Source organism: Equus caballus, chromosome 8 (assembly GCF_041296265.1).
Source record: "Equus caballus isolate H_3958 breed thoroughbred chromosome 8, TB-T2T, whole genome shotgun sequence".
NCBI lineage: Eukaryota > Metazoa > Chordata > Mammalia > Perissodactyla > Equidae > Equus > Equus caballus.
Window position 1 is genome coordinate 95843536 of NC_091691.1, and position 17275 is coordinate 95860810.

At 42.6% G+C, this 17275-nt stretch overlaps 1 protein-coding gene across 5 annotated transcripts; it reads right to left on the bottom strand.

The window, feature by feature from the left end:
• Positions 1–7514: 7514 nt before the first annotated feature.
• CBLN2 (cerebellin 2 precursor) lies at positions 7515–15196 on the bottom strand. Of its 5 annotated transcripts, none has more exons than XM_023647974.2 (5): positions 14780–15196; positions 14259–14303; positions 12610–13121; positions 9485–9604; positions 7515–9217 (listed from the first exon to the last, which is right to left on the bottom strand). In XM_023647974.2, exons 3-5 carry the CDS (start codon positions 12964–12966, stop codon positions 9020–9022), a joined length of 675 nt encoding a protein of 224 aa, XP_023503742.1. In that variant the 5' UTR covers positions 12967–13121; positions 14259–14303; positions 14780–15196; the 3' UTR covers positions 7515–9019. The 5 variants fall into 5 exon arrangements, with proteins under 5 accessions (XP_023503742.1, XP_023503743.1, XP_070131940.1 ...); XM_023647975.2 differs by lacking the exon at positions 14780–15196 and adding an exon at positions 14528–14728; XM_070275839.1 differs by lacking the exons at positions 14259–14303; positions 14780–15196 and adding an exon at positions 14031–14146.
• Between the last annotated feature and the right edge of the window lie 2079 nt (positions 15197–17275).

Here is a 17275-nt window from a genome sequence, read left to right on the forward strand (position 1 = left end):
ATGCTTTCTGGGTAAGAGATCTAATCTCTTAAGGAACTGGCTGACTCCAGGTTCTAAGAGAGATCTCCAGTCAGAGGTCAAGCTCAAAGCCTCACGAACAGCTTTAAGGCCAGTTGCCCAATTCAGGCACAGCTTACTTCTTGCACTTGACTTCTCAGGTTTTACTCTAGAATTCTAAAGAGACAGCCACCTGTGTCCCTTATAAAAGATATAATATTGTTGGGAAAATTAGCTCTTTGTATTTACACATTTGAGTGTTTTGAGTTCACCTTTCCAGAGTTCTGACAAGAGAAATAAAAGAAAAAGTGTTTCCATTCTCATTTTCTTCATGGGAATGATAATTAAACATAGTGAGAGTCCAAACTTCGGTGTTTCTAATATAAAAGGGTCAGTAAATTTACAGCAGCTGTTGCAATATGTCTCTTATGATTACATTCAAGTGGTTTTTATGCTTTCAGAGTGCAGATCTAAATTGTCCTTTTTTAAAATAGTGCATTTTATTGAAGTAACTGTGATGCAAATACTTATGATTAATCATGGTATATATAGATTTCTTATTTCCCAAGAGATTCTGAGATGTGGTATAATATCATAGTTTAGAGACTAGGTTCTGAAGTTGGAAAGTCCAAGACTGGAATCCTACCTCTGCAAGTTATATTTACTATGAGATCTTGACCACATAATTTAATCACTTTGTATTCTCATCACCTGTAAAATGGTAATAATGACAGTGTCTACTTTGTAGGGTTATCATGATTAAATGGAGAGATAATGGTAAGGCACTCAACACAGTGCCTCACACGCACAAAGGGTTGATATTTTAAGGTTTATCATCAACAGCAAGGGCAGTATCATTCTTCCAATACAATTCCTGCATCTGCAATTTTTTCCCATAAATACGAAGGAAGGACTCCATTTTGTGCTTGCACCGTTATCTTCATATTATAGCTTTAACAAATGGGCCCTTTAAGCATTATGGGGGGAAAGAAATTTGGGAGGCCATTCCGCTCATCCTTTTGTAAAACTCAATTTGTTTGTGGTTAGGTGTCAAAGATGGTTGAAATATGAACAATGGAGATGAGAAGTAATTTCTTGACCTCAAAATATCAAGAAATCTTTGTGAAGTTTTCAAATTATACAATTATGTCAATGTGCATTTAGCAAAAATAAAGCCACATCTTTGCCTTTCTATAACTTGATGTAAGGGAATTCCCAGAGGCCTGTCTCTGGAGCTTTTTTGCATACTAATTATTCGATGGCTTAAATCACAGCAGCAGCACCATCTATTGGGGAGTTTTTCCTGAAACAAATGTTTCTGCAATTCTGGAAGAAAATATAACAAAATAAATTTAGGTTCATTTCAAATCTCTATTAAGATAAAAAGAAAAGGTTATTTTCATAAGTAACTTCTTCTAACGAACATACTCAGGAATAGGTAAGAATCGTAAGTAAAAATTGCATGACATTCAGTGTTTGGTGCAGTATGCTTTGAGACATGAAAAAAGGAAAAATTAAATATCAAAAGTAATAGGGCTTAAGGGAGAATACGTCTTGGCTAATTATCGCAGTCTGATGCATGCATGCCTTTTGCCTGCTAATGACGGGGGAGATGTGGCAATTTCCTTTAAAAATCCAGCCCCTTGTCATTCTCTTGTACCAAGGTAATTCAGCTGCAATGGAGGAAGAGCAGATTAGGCAGCGATCCACTGATCATAACTTTCTGTTGGATTTATAGCACCAGATGGCTTAATTATTCTCAACAGTTCTCAATCTCTGTCTCTCAGGGAGACCAGATGCAATTTCTACCTTCTGGTGAAATAGATTTCTAAGATTGAATACAAGAAATAAAATATGAAACATAGACCATATAATTGAAATAAAAAGTTAACAGAAGTGAATCTACGTACTCAAGCAAAGGTACCTGGGTCCATCACCTCCCTCTTATATGAAAGCAAGTTTTCAGGGATAGGACAGCTACAGGCACAGGGAAGGCATTGGACAGTAGGTAAGTATGGACTATAAATATCTGTCTACATTGCACCTTCTCACACACACTAACACACATATGTGTGTGACTGTGTAGATAAAACATACACAATTCATGCTTTCTACCAGTGCCGTTTAGTCTCAAATTTACCTTTCATCTTTCCTTAAGTTATATCTTTATTCATTAAGTTAACATCTTGTAAAATATGCCCAAGTGCCAGGTATGGTTCCCCATCCAGCTCTGTTTAGGATGGACTTCACATCATGCCTTATTTGCATCTTGCTTTGTATCTGTCTTCTAATGATTTCAGTAATTCTAGCACGCCTTCCGTCTTCCCAAGTAATTCACCACACAAGGCAAGCAAAAGCACAACCGTGAAAAGGACTGTCTGTTGTGGTTAAACCTGGAAATTCCCTGCACCTGTCCCCATGCTACTTTTTACTTCCAAGGTTAGTTCTTGAACTTTAGTCTGTCATTCGTCTGTCAAATATCCAACCACATTCAGCGTGGGGAGAGAGGTAATGGGGGGACCTCTTACTGATATTCAGTGTTCATTGTCAACACCAAAATAACATTGTCCTCTTCACATGTGAAAAATATAAATTACATTATTCACTTTAGTAAAAATGCATTCAAATTTATAACATCCCTCCACACCCACCCCAGCCCACCTCCTCACCATCAGTTTGACTGGATATCCTCCAGGCTACTTTTGAACACTATTTTTAAGGACTAGAAGCTCTTGGCACACACTGAGTGCCTCTTTATTTTTCTATCATCATCCCTAAACACTCTGTCTGGCCACGAGGCATCAATCCGTAAATGTGAAATGAAAAGGAAATAGCTACACCTTGATCCCAAAAGGATAGATAATTTTTTATAAGTAATATAATTGCTTTCTCCACTGACAGTTTACAATTCCACAACAAAAGTATGCTATGACATCCCCACGTGGTACTTGAGAACATGAAAAAAGACAGTATCACATTTTCATGTCCTAAATTTGGTTACCCATGATAGACTTCTCTCTGGAAATAGACTATTTATGATCAAATATTTACATGATTGTAAAAAAAAAATTAGCAATTTAAAGATAAATATTAATTTTAATGTTACTTTTCAAGCTGGTAGGAATCTTTAAGATCCATGTAAAAATACTGCATATGAGGGGAGACCCAGTGGCATAGTGGTTAAGTTTGCATGTTCCACCTCCACAGCCTGGGGTTCTGGATCCCAAATACGGACCTACACACCGCTCATAAAGCCATACTGTGGCAGAGTGTCCCACATATAAAATAAAGGAAGATTGGCACAGATGTTAGCTCCGTGACAATCTTCCTCAAGCAAAAAGAGGAAGATTGGCAACAGAAAAAAAATTGCAAATGAGGGGTTTTAGTAATAAGCAGAATTTGCCCAGTTTTTCCAGTTAATTTAGTTATACTTTAGTTATTATTCTTATTGTAAGTCAGTGCCATAATAACAATGCACCTAGCATCACAATAAGTGTTGACTTATAGTACAAAGGCAAGGAAATATTAGGATGCTCGAGATCCTACCGGACTTTGAAAGCATAAGAGATTGCTATAAGTATTTTTAAATGAATAAAGTAAGAGTCAAGCAAAATACTTAGGAGTTACTCATTCTGATGATTGCCAATATTTAACTCAAACAATGATTTTTTGCCACCTGAAATGAATTCAAAAGAAGAAATCGGCATTCCTGAAGAATGTGAGGGAACAATAATAAAAGGTAAGGCATTACTAGTCAGGTTGCAAGACCGGCAGGGGCTCGTTAATAAGTAGCTTCCATTCTGTCAGGACAGCTCCAGTGAAAGAAGCATCCTAACCCTGGGGAGTCCTGCTGCAGGCATTAGGAAGAGGGAATGAAGATTTCTTTTCCAAATTAAGTTGTCAAGGAGCTCATTTACGCTACACAGTGAGTGTATATGGGCGAGCTGATGAAGATGATGATTTATGATGCTATAGACACTTAGGTGATTTCGGTGATGGAAATCCACAGCAAAATCCACTTAGGAAGATAAAACAGAGCTCCTATTAGCTATAGGAGGTAAAACCACGTGGCTTTTGCCTTTACAAATTTCAAGTTACCCTACTGGGTTTGGGAATGGAAAGAAAGCTCATTTACTCGGAATTCTTGTTTTAGTATAACGTTATTATATATACTTATACACGTGCCATTTTTTAAAAAGTTTATATTCGCTGGATCCACTTTAAAGGAATTTTGACAAACCCTTTTTTTCCCCTCTTTTGAGGAGGTAGGTGAGGACTGAATCTGACTAATCTCCTCATGAGCAGCTATGTTACAAATTGACGTTTAAAATATCTAAATGTGAATGAATTGTAGGCCTCCGTCTGCAAATGCAGTAAATATACTTTTTGGTGAAATCTATAGGCAAAACATATGTTTTAAGAAGCTAAGCAAGTACATAAATAGACTTGACTAATGAACGCGGCCATCATCAATTACCGTCTTCACAGTGTATCATAGAAAAATAAAGATTAAGAGCACAAATTACGTAAAATGATAAGACCAAAATGGAAATTGTATTTTAACTTACTTCAGTGTATTTGATGTGCTTGCTCCTTAAATGCCAAGAAAATTAATTTTAAGAATCTCATGAGAATTTATAGGCTCTGATCTTAAATTTTAAAATGCTCACAATATTCATTTTAGTAGCAAAGTGCCAGCTTGAGAAATGAGTCTCAGTGACAAGTAAATTTCTACATAAGCAAGGTAAAAGGACAAAACCCCATTGCAGTCCTATGATTAATCTAGTTTTACATGTTTTACAAGTACTGTTACAGAGTGATCAGTAAACCCTCTAGAGTGATACAATATAACCTGCTTCTGTGAGTTACATCCTTCATTTCCACCATCTTAAATATAATGTAACAGAGCCTTTCATTCATGTGCTTCTATGTATTAGGTTATTATATATTTCCTATGCTGTAGAAATATGAGCATTAGCTATTTATTCTCAGCAACATTATCTTACTGCAATATTTATTTCTTTATAAAAGATTGCAAAATTATGGGGACACAAATTGACAGAACGTTCTTTGCTTCTTTTGCTATATAGGAGGCATGCTGGAGCAACCTTTGGCTTACATAAAGTGATTCATCAAATTTTCCTCTAACGTATTTCTGGATTCCAGGAGAATGTGGCCAATCCATGTATTTTATATAACTATGATAAAAATCAGGTGTTTATGTTCATGTATTTACAGGCAAATGAGAAACATGTAATGGTTACTACACATGTGACTTGATAGCAATTTTCCTGCTAAGATATCAAGGAAATACTAGAAATAAAATTAAGGATTCAGCCAAGATTTTAGTTTGTTTTGCATATCTTTTATAACTCTCCTGATGCTTGATAAAACTAGATTCAGCTAAAAAAAGTTTTTCTAAACAAGTAAATCTATGTACTCTCTACAGGATTCCATGGGTTTTCATGTCATTATTCAATAGGCTTTTATCACCTGTGCTCTGAGCAGCCATGTCAGGCACAAACTTTAAAAACATGAATACATAAATCAAAAGTTTTAGGATGCAAAAAGGCTCAGGAATTACAGATGGTAAACACAGTTTCTCAGGACTTAGAGTTGAAACATCATGGTTGTGATTCAAATTAGAATATATTTTAAGTTAAAAAAATAGTACCGTTTTAAAAACATTTACAGTTTGGTAGGATTAACATGTATCAGCTAGAGAAACTTACTATTGTAATGCCATAATATCAGTACCTCATTTTTTACTTGTGTTAAAAATGTTACAGTCATATATTTTTATAAAATGTTGGTATTACAGCCTGGAACAGAAAGCTGAGCTTGAGCCATGTAGGATAACAAATAACATAACTGAGAATTAAGTTAGTATGAAAATGTATAAATTTTGATATGTTCATATTACCAGCATTCTTAAAAGTCAAATTATGCTTAAATATAATGCTACAATTTTAATACATTGTTTGAGAATATGGAAATTTATTTTTACATAAAAGTATCCTCCTGTCAGATGTTCATTTGAAATATTTTTTATAAATTACATTTTGAAAAATTTGATTTTCCAGAAACACCCTCCCTCCATATGATGTCTCTTGTTATCAGGGCACGTTAAAGTTCTGACACTTCAGTGTGATCCTCACAGTTGTCTTGTGAGTTGCGTAGAAGGTGAAGGAGTTATTGTCCTCTCTCTACAGATGGGAAGATTGAGGCTCAGAGATAAGGCTGCTCAAATAGGGCTGAAAATACTACAGATGTCTCTTTTTTTTTCCCAATTAAAAGAAAGTATATTCCAAATTTCGATCTGACCTACATATTTTTATAGACCATACACAGGAGCTTCATCTCCCCCAAAGATCCTTAGCCATACAGAACCTTAGCAGATATGGCCATGGGTGATAAACAAGTTCAGAAACACTAATGTCATGGTTTCTTCCCAATGTAGTCTTTGGCATCTGTCTCAAAAAAAAAAAAAAAAAAAAAAAAATAGCAGTGGAATAAACAGGATGAAGCTTTTGTTCCTAATATCAAATAAACTCCTGAAGTATATTTATTTTTAGATTGGTCAACTCAGTAACAGTTATTAGACAGTGTAACCAAATGACAATCTATACGTAATAAAGTTGCTAATACAAATATGTGTATTACATATTAGTAAGCAATAAAAATAACAAGTACTCATATATCATTCAACCTCTGAAGTATTATATTGTCTCCTAATGAGGTTTGCTGTTTTTTTTTAAATTGAACAGAAGGTTAAGGAAATGAGTAAAAGAGGACTAAGTAACTAAAGAGCAATAAAACACAGAGAAAAGTATTAGCTGGCATCCTGCTGTGTACATTATCTGCATCAATAACCAACGCCTTTGATAGAAGTATGTGTCCTAAACACAGAGGCAAAATACATGCCTTTGGTTGATGTTTCTTGATTTCTTTCCCCCTCACAAAATGTAACAGCATTTTAATTCAAATTGAATTCTGCATCCTATTATTCTCTTCACCTAAGGCCAGTAAAACTTGGGCTCTTATTCAGGCGACATTTTTTCATTTATAAAATCTCCACTGTATTTCTTATTTGAAAATGGAGCCCAATGCTTCCCTATCCTCACACACATCTTAGAAACACCTGATGCTATCTTCAAATGTCAGTTTCTTCTATATCTGTGTTGCCTGATTGAAATTTGAATTGGAACTTGTGCCACATCAATGATTACATGTGATAAAAGCAGACTGCCTATCCATACAGCCTTTTTGATAGCCTTTTCACATTATCTCCCCCAAAATCTTCCTGTGTGAAAAATACGTATGGATAAATTGAAATGTATACAAATGTGCAATTTCCACCTAGACCCACAGTAAGATCTGCATGTGGGGTTGTGTGTCTGTGTGTTTTTTAAACAGGCTCAGCATGCATTTACTTTCCCCAAGTCCGTGATGCTTGGCCTTTACTTACATGCATTTTGAGAGCTGGGAGACGGTGTGGAGGGAGATAGAGCAAGCCAGACATCAAAACCATTTATTCTGAATCTTAAATTATGACTTTTTATCATCAATATTTTGGTTACATTGTTACACAACGGACAAATTAACATCCATTTTGAGGTCTCTTCTTTGATTGCTTTGGGATTAGTGACATTTCCTTGGCATACGAATCCTGCACGCATCAACTCTCAGCTGTATTTTAATAATATTGTTGTACAAGGTGCAAAACAAGAAGGACTTGTAAAAGTGCTCCTAGGATGCCTCTGCCAATACCTTCAACCACATGATATCCAGGTGGCTGCCCCCCAGGGGCTCACAGGGGTGTGTCAGTCAACACACCTCTTTCCTTGGGAGATCAGAAGAGGATGCTGAGGGAGAGTTAGCTGATCCTGCTGCCTTTGAAGGCCCGATCCTGGTGTGCTCACACAGAGGTGAATCCAAATAAATGAAAACACACCACTGGGAAGACCCAGGTAGACTTGGAGAAGAAACTACATCTTTAGGAGACTTGGCCATTACAGCTTCCGTTCTCATCTTACATGATTCAGGCCCCCAGGAACATCAGGTTCTTAAAGTATTCCAGAGTGTAAATTAAAAAAGAAAAAAAAATCCAAGTTGTTAGTTCTAAAGGTGCCTCTGAGAGCATCTCTTTCAAAGAATAAGCAGAATTGTCCATCTGTCATTTTTACTTTGATACACAGGTGCCTTTTGTTTGGTTTGGCCTCATCCAGAACAAAATATACAGGTATTTTTTGTTTTGTTTTGTTTGGTCTCATCCAGGAATTCAACATACATTTTCTCTCTGCCACCCCAACACAAAAAATAAAAATGGGGGTGAGGAGACAGAGCTGAGTGTGGAAAGAATAGCAAAGCTTTTTGAGGGGAAAAAAAAAAGCACATACACAAACAATACAAAACAAAAGTCGCAGTCCATTCGTGCAAAATTTGCTTCTCTGGATAAAGCACTTCTTGACAGGTTCACAATGCCCCCTTCTCCCTCCCGAGTCCGCCCCATCCCCCCGGGGGAAAAATACAGAACGAAAGTGAAGCCATTCTTTCCCTTAAGGCCGAACAGACACACAGAGAACACATTTCAAGGACCAGCTGGTGGGCAGTGATTTGCAGGACTCTTGCTCTGAGCCCAGAACACAACCTGCGGTCCATCCAGGAGTCAGCGACACTCCTCACGCGGGGCAGCAAAAAGCATACGAACAAAAGAAGAAAAGGCAGTGGTCCCAACAAGAAAATCCGATATTGACTTTACAATCACAGGTACAAATTGCTCAAATCGATAATTTCATTTCTCCTTAAGACCTTGTAGTCTAAAACTAATTAGAGGCCAGGTTCCCGAGGAATGGTCAATATTCAAAGAAAATACTGGAGCTTTAGAAGGAAATCATTCTTCTACCGCGACAGTCTGACGGAGGTCAGAAACAAGTTGTCCTATTCTGGCAAGTTCAGGGTGTTAGGAAGGGCGGATACTGGGTCCAGATCTCAACTTCCCACCATCCAGGGGGCTCTGCATTTATAGAGGAAAAACCAAGAAGCCCGAGAACGTGGAGTATTTCCAGCCCCCCATGAGGTTGCCCCTCTCCAGCTTGAGGTGAACTTTGTCCTCTCTTTCCATCAGCAGCAGGACGCCATTGCTGGCAGCTTCCCTGGTAACATCCTGGTCTCCTGCGAATGCTGAGATCACCGGGTAGCCGTTCTGCATTAAACTGACCTACGAGGCAGAGGGGAAAGCTCAGCAGACCATGAAGGACCCCATTTCCACACACCTGTTCTTTTCTCCCTGCACATCCCCATCCTCTCCACAGAGCCCAAACCAAGGGCCAGACCCAGGGACTCAGCTGGTTCCAAGCCCCAGGCCCCTGGTCAGCCCTGCTGCCTGGTTCATCCAGCCTCACAGACAGGGTGAAAGGGGCTGCAGCAATCAGGGACTGTTAAACCCAAAGCTAAAAGGGTCCAGGCAGTTTTCAAAGCTACCCACCTGGATGGTTTGCCTGTTGTACACTTTGACCACGTGGAAGCTGAAGCTATAGATCCCTTTTCTTGGTGCTACAAATATACTGGAGGCAAGATCGAAATGGTTGCCAATATTTACTAAGACCTGAAAAACAAGAGGGAATACGGCACAAACCTAGCAAGCCCCTCCTCAGCATATGCTTTAAACAGACTCCCATAACCACTGACACTGGCTCCTCTGAGCTGCAGGGCAGCAGGCAGCACCAACTCAGCGCCCCAAGGCTGCCCCAGGGAGGAGGCGGAGCTGGAGTGAAAACATCCTACAGCGGGAATTGATTTCAAAAGTATTCTAATGGATTATAATTCATAAAGGTATTTTTTAAAGTATATTTTATTCATGAATTGAGAAAGTGGATGCAAATTTTGTATGTTGGGGGCAGGGCAGAGAAAGAGAACAGAATGGAAAGAATGGAAAACAATCAGGTCAGTAAATGAACTGCACATCGAGTCTGTTCAGAGATTGGTGGGGTTTGGGGACGTCAGCATGGAGCGTGCCATACTGAATGGGTAGAGAAAGGGCTATAGAGGAAGTGGCCCATTAACTAGGATAGCTTCCATGGGATCAAGCTGGCGACCTTACTTCGCGGACTCCATGAGAGAATGGAGTGTGCAAGGTTTTTGTCTCCATGCTTCCCAGCCTCTGGCACACTCCCTGGCAGCATATATTAGGAGCTCAATAACGGCTGCAATAAACGTTGGCTGTGCCTGTTCCCCCTCACTTTCCTCTGAGCAACATGCTTGCTCCCTCAGCTGAGCTATGATGTCATGCAAATAAGCTTGATCAATAACGAGAGAGTCAAAACAGCCCCTTGGACATCCTTAGCTCAAACTACGGGAATTCCACAAGATGCAAGAATAATGACAAAATCAGCCACAGGACACAAGAGCACATGACCCTGCAGACGGCTGTTCTCAAATAAAAGGGGGATAAGAATGCTACAATGTCAAAAGCAGAACTTGAAGAGGGGAGGGCCCCCATTATGACCCAATTCCTTTGCAGATGTTCAAGACAGACTCTTGCCACTGTGTCTGGATTCTGTCCCAATACCGACTCACATATAAATGCACAACTCAATTAAAATAATAAAACGGCTTGCCTGGTGTTAGCTTTTAAAACAAACAGCCAGCAACAACAACAAAACCCAAGACTGAAGATCCTGTCATCTGTTCAGAAAGTAAATTTGCAACTGAGTACCTTTTGCTGCTATTTCTTACACACTCATTATAGATGAATAACATGCAATTCCCAAAGCAATGCGCCTTGCTGCCAAGGACAACTGCTGCAAGGACTTGGGGAATAAGCCCGCACCAGCTTCTTCAAGGGAGCTCCGAGTACCACTTCAGCCCCCACTGCAGGGCACACACAGCCACTCAGGGCTCTATTGTTAAAGACGACATGCTTCAGGATGCCTGTTCCGGGTCTCTCCAAGGCTCTGCTCTCACTCTGCCTTACAAGGCTTTAAACAAGAATGAAGGATTCTCCAGTCAGCCCTTGGACTGCTTCTTCCAACTCAACTACCTCAACTCTTTCACTTCAATTTTAAATTCAGGAAACTGGTAAATTCAGGGCCCTGCTGTAGCTGAAAGAACACCCAGCCAGCCCCAGAAAAGTAGGTCTCGGTTACTCCCTAACGGGGGAACCAGGGAAACATCATTTAACCTGCTCTGGCACAGTTTCCCCATCTATAAAATCAGAATCCTACTATGCTTATCCTGCCTGATGTCACAGAGTTTTCTCGACACTCAGATGAAATGATGGATTTAAAAATGCTGTGAAAACTATTTGTAGAATGCCAGAAGGTGAATAATAATAATAACACAAAAAAAGAGCTTATTCATAAAGTAAATAGTTACCTAATGCCTATTTCATTGTTGTCCGCTTTATTTGGACTTAATTAAAATAAGCACTTTTATGTCTTGTAAAAAAATGAAGATTAAAGAGAGACTCCTCCCAAATAACCCCAAAACTTCAAATATATAATTGTTAACAAGGATTTAAATAAATGAATACACTGGCCTAAAAAGAGTCAACAGTGTGTGTAGGTTTGTCACTACTTGTCACACTACTGTGTGAGAGTTGGTTAACAGAGAGAAGATAACTCAGTTAAGGGTCCACTAAGCCCAGTACTCCATTCTGTGGTAAGCATTTTGGCAAAAGGAAGGGACTGATGAGTTAATGTTTAGAAACCACTATAATGTTTTCAATTTGTTTCTGAAAACAACAGAAACCAAGGGAGGGGGGTGGGGAGACACAAGAGGAAGGCCTCTCTCTAATCCTGAGCAGAAATAACCCAGAGAAGGATTGCCAAGGCCTGATCATATCGCTGACCCTTCTGCTTTGAAGCAAGTGGAAGAAGAGAAGTGGCTCAGGGCAACTTGTTACTGATCTTTATTTTGTTTTGTATTTATATAACCACACTATATATTATATTGATATATTGCATATATTGTATTGGTATACTGTGTTGTATATACTGTGTTTACTATATATTCCATTTATATAACCATACTATTTTGTTTTGTCCTTATATAACCATCCCTGCCATTTCTCCCACACTCTTCTCCACTTATTTTTCTTGAAGATAACCATCCTCTCCCCAGTCCATTCTAAAATAAGCAAGGGGTATATATTTTCTGAGCGTTGTCTGAGACCGTAGGAGAAACCCTTCCTGAGCATGGAGAGTTTTAAAGGCACTGCCTCCGTAAGTTGACCACCGGGGTGACTGAAGCCCATTCACCACAAATGACACCCCCACCCCAGCGAAAAGTACAACGTGCAGTTTCCTTTGGGGAAATACATTTCAGACCTCTTAGTTTTACGGGACTCTTAGAAAGCGTAGGCAGCTTTACGAAACTCTCAGTCATCCAAGTGCCAACTGAGCTGATAGCTATAAAAAAAGCTACAATGTGGAAAAGGGAAATGCGAAGGAGGGCTTACTAAAAAAGGAAAAGGGAGAAGGGTAGGGCAGGGCAGAGAGGAGGAGGCAGGCCGGAACTCCATGTCTAGGACGCCAGAACCCCAGCCCGCGCGCCCAGGCCCCCGCTCTCTGCACCCCGGCGGGAGGCGAGGCGGCAGGCCGGCCGGCTGACCTGGTCGAAGTAGATGGTCATGGTGCGGTTGCTCATCTCGGAGGGCTCGTGGTTGGTGCTCCGCGTGGCGGAGAAGGCCACCTTGGCGCTGCCGGAGCGCACGGAGATGCCCAGGGAGGAGGTGACGGCGCCGTCCGCCGACGGGCTGGAGTCACACACCACCAGGCACTTGCCCTCCAGCACGATGGGCTCCGTGTCGTTCTGCGCCCGCACCGGGCAGCCGGCGGGCAGCAGCAGCAACAGCAGGGCCAGCGCCGCCCCCAGGCAGGAGCCGCAGCCGGCCGGCTCGCGCAGCGCCCCCCGGCGCCCGGGCATGGTCAGCGGCGGCCCGCGGGGGCCCCGGCCGGGCGCCGGCATCCGGGCTAGGGGGCGGCGCGCGGGGGCGGAGGCGGGCAGGAGCAGGAGGAGCGCAGGAGGAGGCGCTCAGCGTCGGGGGTTGCCTCCTCTGGCCTCGGTCCCCTGTTCTGATGGTCAAGGCCAGGGTCGTCCTCAGAAGAAAGGCGTCAGCGGACCTGTCAGGGCAAAGAACCCAAACCCTTAGACTGGGAGGTGAAGCTGTGGGAAGAGGGGACCTGGGGAGCAGGTGCCTGCAGCACTCGGGCCCCCTACCTGGAGGCCACCCTTGTAGTCCCCCGCACAGCCACCACCTCCCGGATTGGCACAAGTCCGGAGAAACGCCCGGGCGCACTGGGCAGGGCATGCCTGAAGGCTCCCTGGCGGCGCGCGCCGGGGTGCCCACGGATTGTGCAGGGAGTCAACGCTAAAACAGGGTCGGGGACTCTCAGAGACCCCGTCAACGCCACCCCTAGGCCCATTCAGCCCAAGGCGGGGGAGGACTCAAGACGCTGGCAAAGGAAAAAAAATCCACTAATGCTTTATCGCCTTCATTTCAGCCGCATTTTCTTGAAAGCCACACCAAGAAAGCTTCTTCCTTTCTCTGCTTTCCCTTACATCCTCTATTTTTCCATCCTGGAGGTTTTATTTAAAAACAAACAAACAAACAGTCCACTTGGTGAAGATCTTATCCATTTTCCACCCAAAGAGCAAAATACCCAGGAAGCTCCTTAGGGTGAATAAGATTAAGAGGGGACAAAACAAGAAGAGATAGAGACCCTAAAATCAAACACCCACTTCCAAAGTCCCCGCAGCCAGCGTGCCCTTTTGGAGAAGCCCCTCGGATCCCTCTCTCTGGCGCAGGACCAGAGGATTCCAACGACGGGAACCCCAAGCTTGGCTGATGGTGCAGCTTTTGTCTCTAGACTCGGGCTCCCTCCGCCCTGGCTGGGAGGCAGCCCTGTAGCTTTCTGCTAACTTACGCGCCCGTTGGCACTTCTACTTGGCCCTCTCTTCTCCCACCAAACTAGACAGGTCATTTCAACATCCAGCCGAAAAACAAAAAGCAAAGAAGCCTCTCCCCTCACCGCCCACAGCTTCGGAACAACTCCTCCAATAGTCTTTCTAAGAAGAGAGAAGTTGTTTCTCCATGAGTATCCTCTCCTCAGCCCCAGTACAAAACGATTTCGATATTCTCTCTCTGTCGCGCTCGCTCTCGCCGCCCAGACCGCAGGCTCGCCAGGGTCCCGGTTAAAATAAATGCATGACTGCAATTAACGCGCACGGAGCCGAGGGCAGGGTCGGGGCTGGGTTACCTGGAACATCCATGATGAAGGAGCGCTGCTGTCCACGAAGTTGTTCTGCTTAGAGAAGACAAGCCGGAGCTGGCGGGAGGAGACACCGAGCACGACCCTGCTCCCCGCGCGTGGCCAATAACCGCGCCGCCCCGCCCTGTCCCTTTCCCGTGCCGGCCCGCGCCGGCTCTGGGTACGCCCCGCGCCCCGCACCCGTGTGCACCGCGCCGCGCCTCGGCCCCGCACGCCCCGCGCCCTGCACAGCGTACGACCCCGCTTCGCGCCCGTACGTTTTTGGCACCGCACCCGGGCCGGATCTGCACCGCACCCGGGCCTGCAGCCTCGGAGGGCCCCTCGCGCCCAACTCGCCCTCAGCGCGCCTCGCTCTCGGGCCCCCCAGTCCCCGCCTCTCGTCCAGTCTCCGGACAGCACAGCCAAGTGCAGCGAACGCCCTGAGGACTCCGGGCACTGGCCCCTCCCGGGCTCCGCACCAGCTCCCAGCACCCCCGCCGCACCCTGCACCGCCCAGGTCCGACTCTCACCCAAAACCCAGAGCGAAATCCTCCCAGATGCCTCTTTTTAAAATTAGGCACCCTCAAAAGCACCGGTCGCGCCTCTTCTTTTCGATTCTTTCTTTTCGTTTCCAAATCCCCTCCAAGTCTTAATCCTGAATAGCGTGACCACTTTCATAATTAGGGGGTAAAACAGTGTTCTTGGAGAAAAAAAAAAAAAAAAGGACTGGGATGGAGAGAAAAAGCTTGGGATTTTTAATGGTTTACAGGCTGCGGTTCCGGAATCTCCAGTTTGGGAAATGTCAGGTTTTGGCAGGGATTAAAGAGGCGCCTCCATCTGGGTTTCTGTGTCTGCTCCTCTGAACCTCGGAGCTCGCGGAGCGCGTTGGCACTCGCGCTTATTTATTAAAACGGCTGCTCCGAGCTCTAACGACCTGGGGAGACGCACCGGGTTTCCGAGATGCGCCCAGAGCGCGAGCGAGAAGCGCAAGCACGGACGTGGGGCGCCACCTACGGGCGCTGGGGCCTCCCTGCCTCAGGCTGCGGGCTCCGGCAGAAGAGGGGGCGTCTTAGGGACAAGGATGAGGTTTGCTGATGGTCTTCTTTGACCCCCAAAAAGCAGTCCCGGCCTCTGAAAGAATATGACAACAATAAACGCTCTTTCCAGTGTCCTTCAATACCCTTGCCCCTGACAAAACGAAACAGCTGTCTTGAGTTTGCAGATCTTTACTGCTGTAACAACTCTGCAGTCAGGTTACCAATGGTTATTGTCTGCAAAACCCTTGCATGGACGCCTGGGCTGCGTAGTCCATGCCTCCCTTAAACAAAGTATATTTAAATATGCACCCTCTTTATAACTTGACTTTTAAAAACATAGTTTAGATAAATACTTAGTCCTTTGATTTGCGTAGCATGCTTTACTGATAGCTGATCAAAAGTGAACCGAAGTCGGCCAATGCTATTAGTAAGAACAGATCGAAAGTACTTTTTATTGTTCTAGACTTCACACTCAACTCTCTTTCTTTCAAAGATTTCAGCCCGTGTCCTGGTCCCGTGCTACAACGTGAGTCTTTTTAGGTAGGGGGTTTTCAAGGCCTTATTTCCCATAAGCTCTCACTTGGCTCTTTTCCCTGTTTAAAACTGCCGAGGCCTCATCTCGGAGGACTGAAGATGAAATTCACTTCAGATCATTTCAATCCAAATGGATGTGTAGGAAGACAGGGGGAAAGTGAAAGGAGAAAGGCACGTTATTATCTGAGTGTAAATATTTAATGTGGTTGTAAAAATGTGGTTAAAAGAACTTCTGAGCCAAATGTTTTTCTACTTTAACATGCAAAATAGTACAAAATATAAAGTAGCCCCCAAATCTATTATCCTCTTAAGGATATTTGCTGAAAATTAAGTACTTTATTTCAACACTTTTATAAAATGCTGGTCAGACGTACTGGACTTTGCCGGGAAACTTTTTCAAAGTCACCATATTTTGCTATCATTTTTGTGAGTTTAACACAGTGGACATTGTTAATTCTTACTCGCAGATAGTGACTTCATTCCAATATTTTGTCAAATTGACAATCTCTTATTGTCCAGCACAACTCTATCATTCCATCATAGAGCGTACTGATTTGCGTGCAAGCATAAATAGCAACGAACACCAGACCTATGAAAGAAATGTGGGGCACAGACTGACCGTTAGGCAAATTTGGGGATACGAATTGAGTAGCAATACCTCTCACACATCCATAAGTCTCTAAATAACAGCTCTATTAAGCAATTCTTAAACATTGTACTACAAACGTTTCTTTTGACTAATACGAATGCAGACACACATGAACCAGATTAGCATCACCTTTGGGCGGAATAATCAAACCTCTTTTCCACATGGCAACAAAGATGTTTAAATTCTATAAATGAAGAAAACTTTAACCTATATAGTGAAGTAAATTATGGAATTTGAGCAATAAACGTTCCTGTATAATGGAAAAAAATAGGTTAGGTTTAAATTTAGGTTTGAGGTTTATTTTAGAAGGAAATTAGTAATTGTGAACAGCAGTGGATTGACAGATAAATGGAACCTTATTTATTCACTGCTTGTTCTATGTATAAGGAGACATTTAAGTTGTGTCTTTATGTTATGATGGGATTTTAGCTCATAAACATGTTTAAAAATATTTTCAGAATATAAGTAAATTTAAAAGTGAAGTGTTTGCTAGTTACGGCAGGAATTACATTTTCTGTTCCATTCTCATGTTACTAGTAATCGTTGCCATTACAGAGTCCCCCTCTTATCTTCGGGGTATGCATTCCAAGACCCCCAGTGGATGCCTGAAACCAAGGATAGAACCGAACGGACCCTATGTGGACTATGATCTTTCCTATACATCCCTAACTATGACAAAGTTTAATTTATAAGTTAGGCACAGTAAGAGAAGATCCGAACTGATGGCATTACTTCTCTTGTGGCCATTATTAAGTAAAGTAACGGTGACTTGAACACAAGTTCTGCGGTACCGGGACAGTGGATCT

What these genes read in the sequence shown, in the direction of transcription:
- CBLN2 (XM_023647974.2), bottom strand. Translation starts at nt 12,966, where the DNA reads ATGCCGGCGCCCGGCCGGGGCCCCCGCGGGCCGCCGCTGACCATGCCC. An exon ending in TGACCATCTACTTCGACCAG is followed by an intron (nt 9,605 to 12,609) that starts GTCAGCCGGCCG and finishes CTTGTTTTTCAG; the next exon opens with GTCTTAGTAAATATTGGCAA. An exon ending in ACAACAGGCAAACCATCCAG is followed by an intron (nt 9,218 to 9,484) that starts GTGGGTAGCTTT and finishes TCTGCCTCGTAG; the next exon opens with GTCAGTTTAATGCAGAACGG.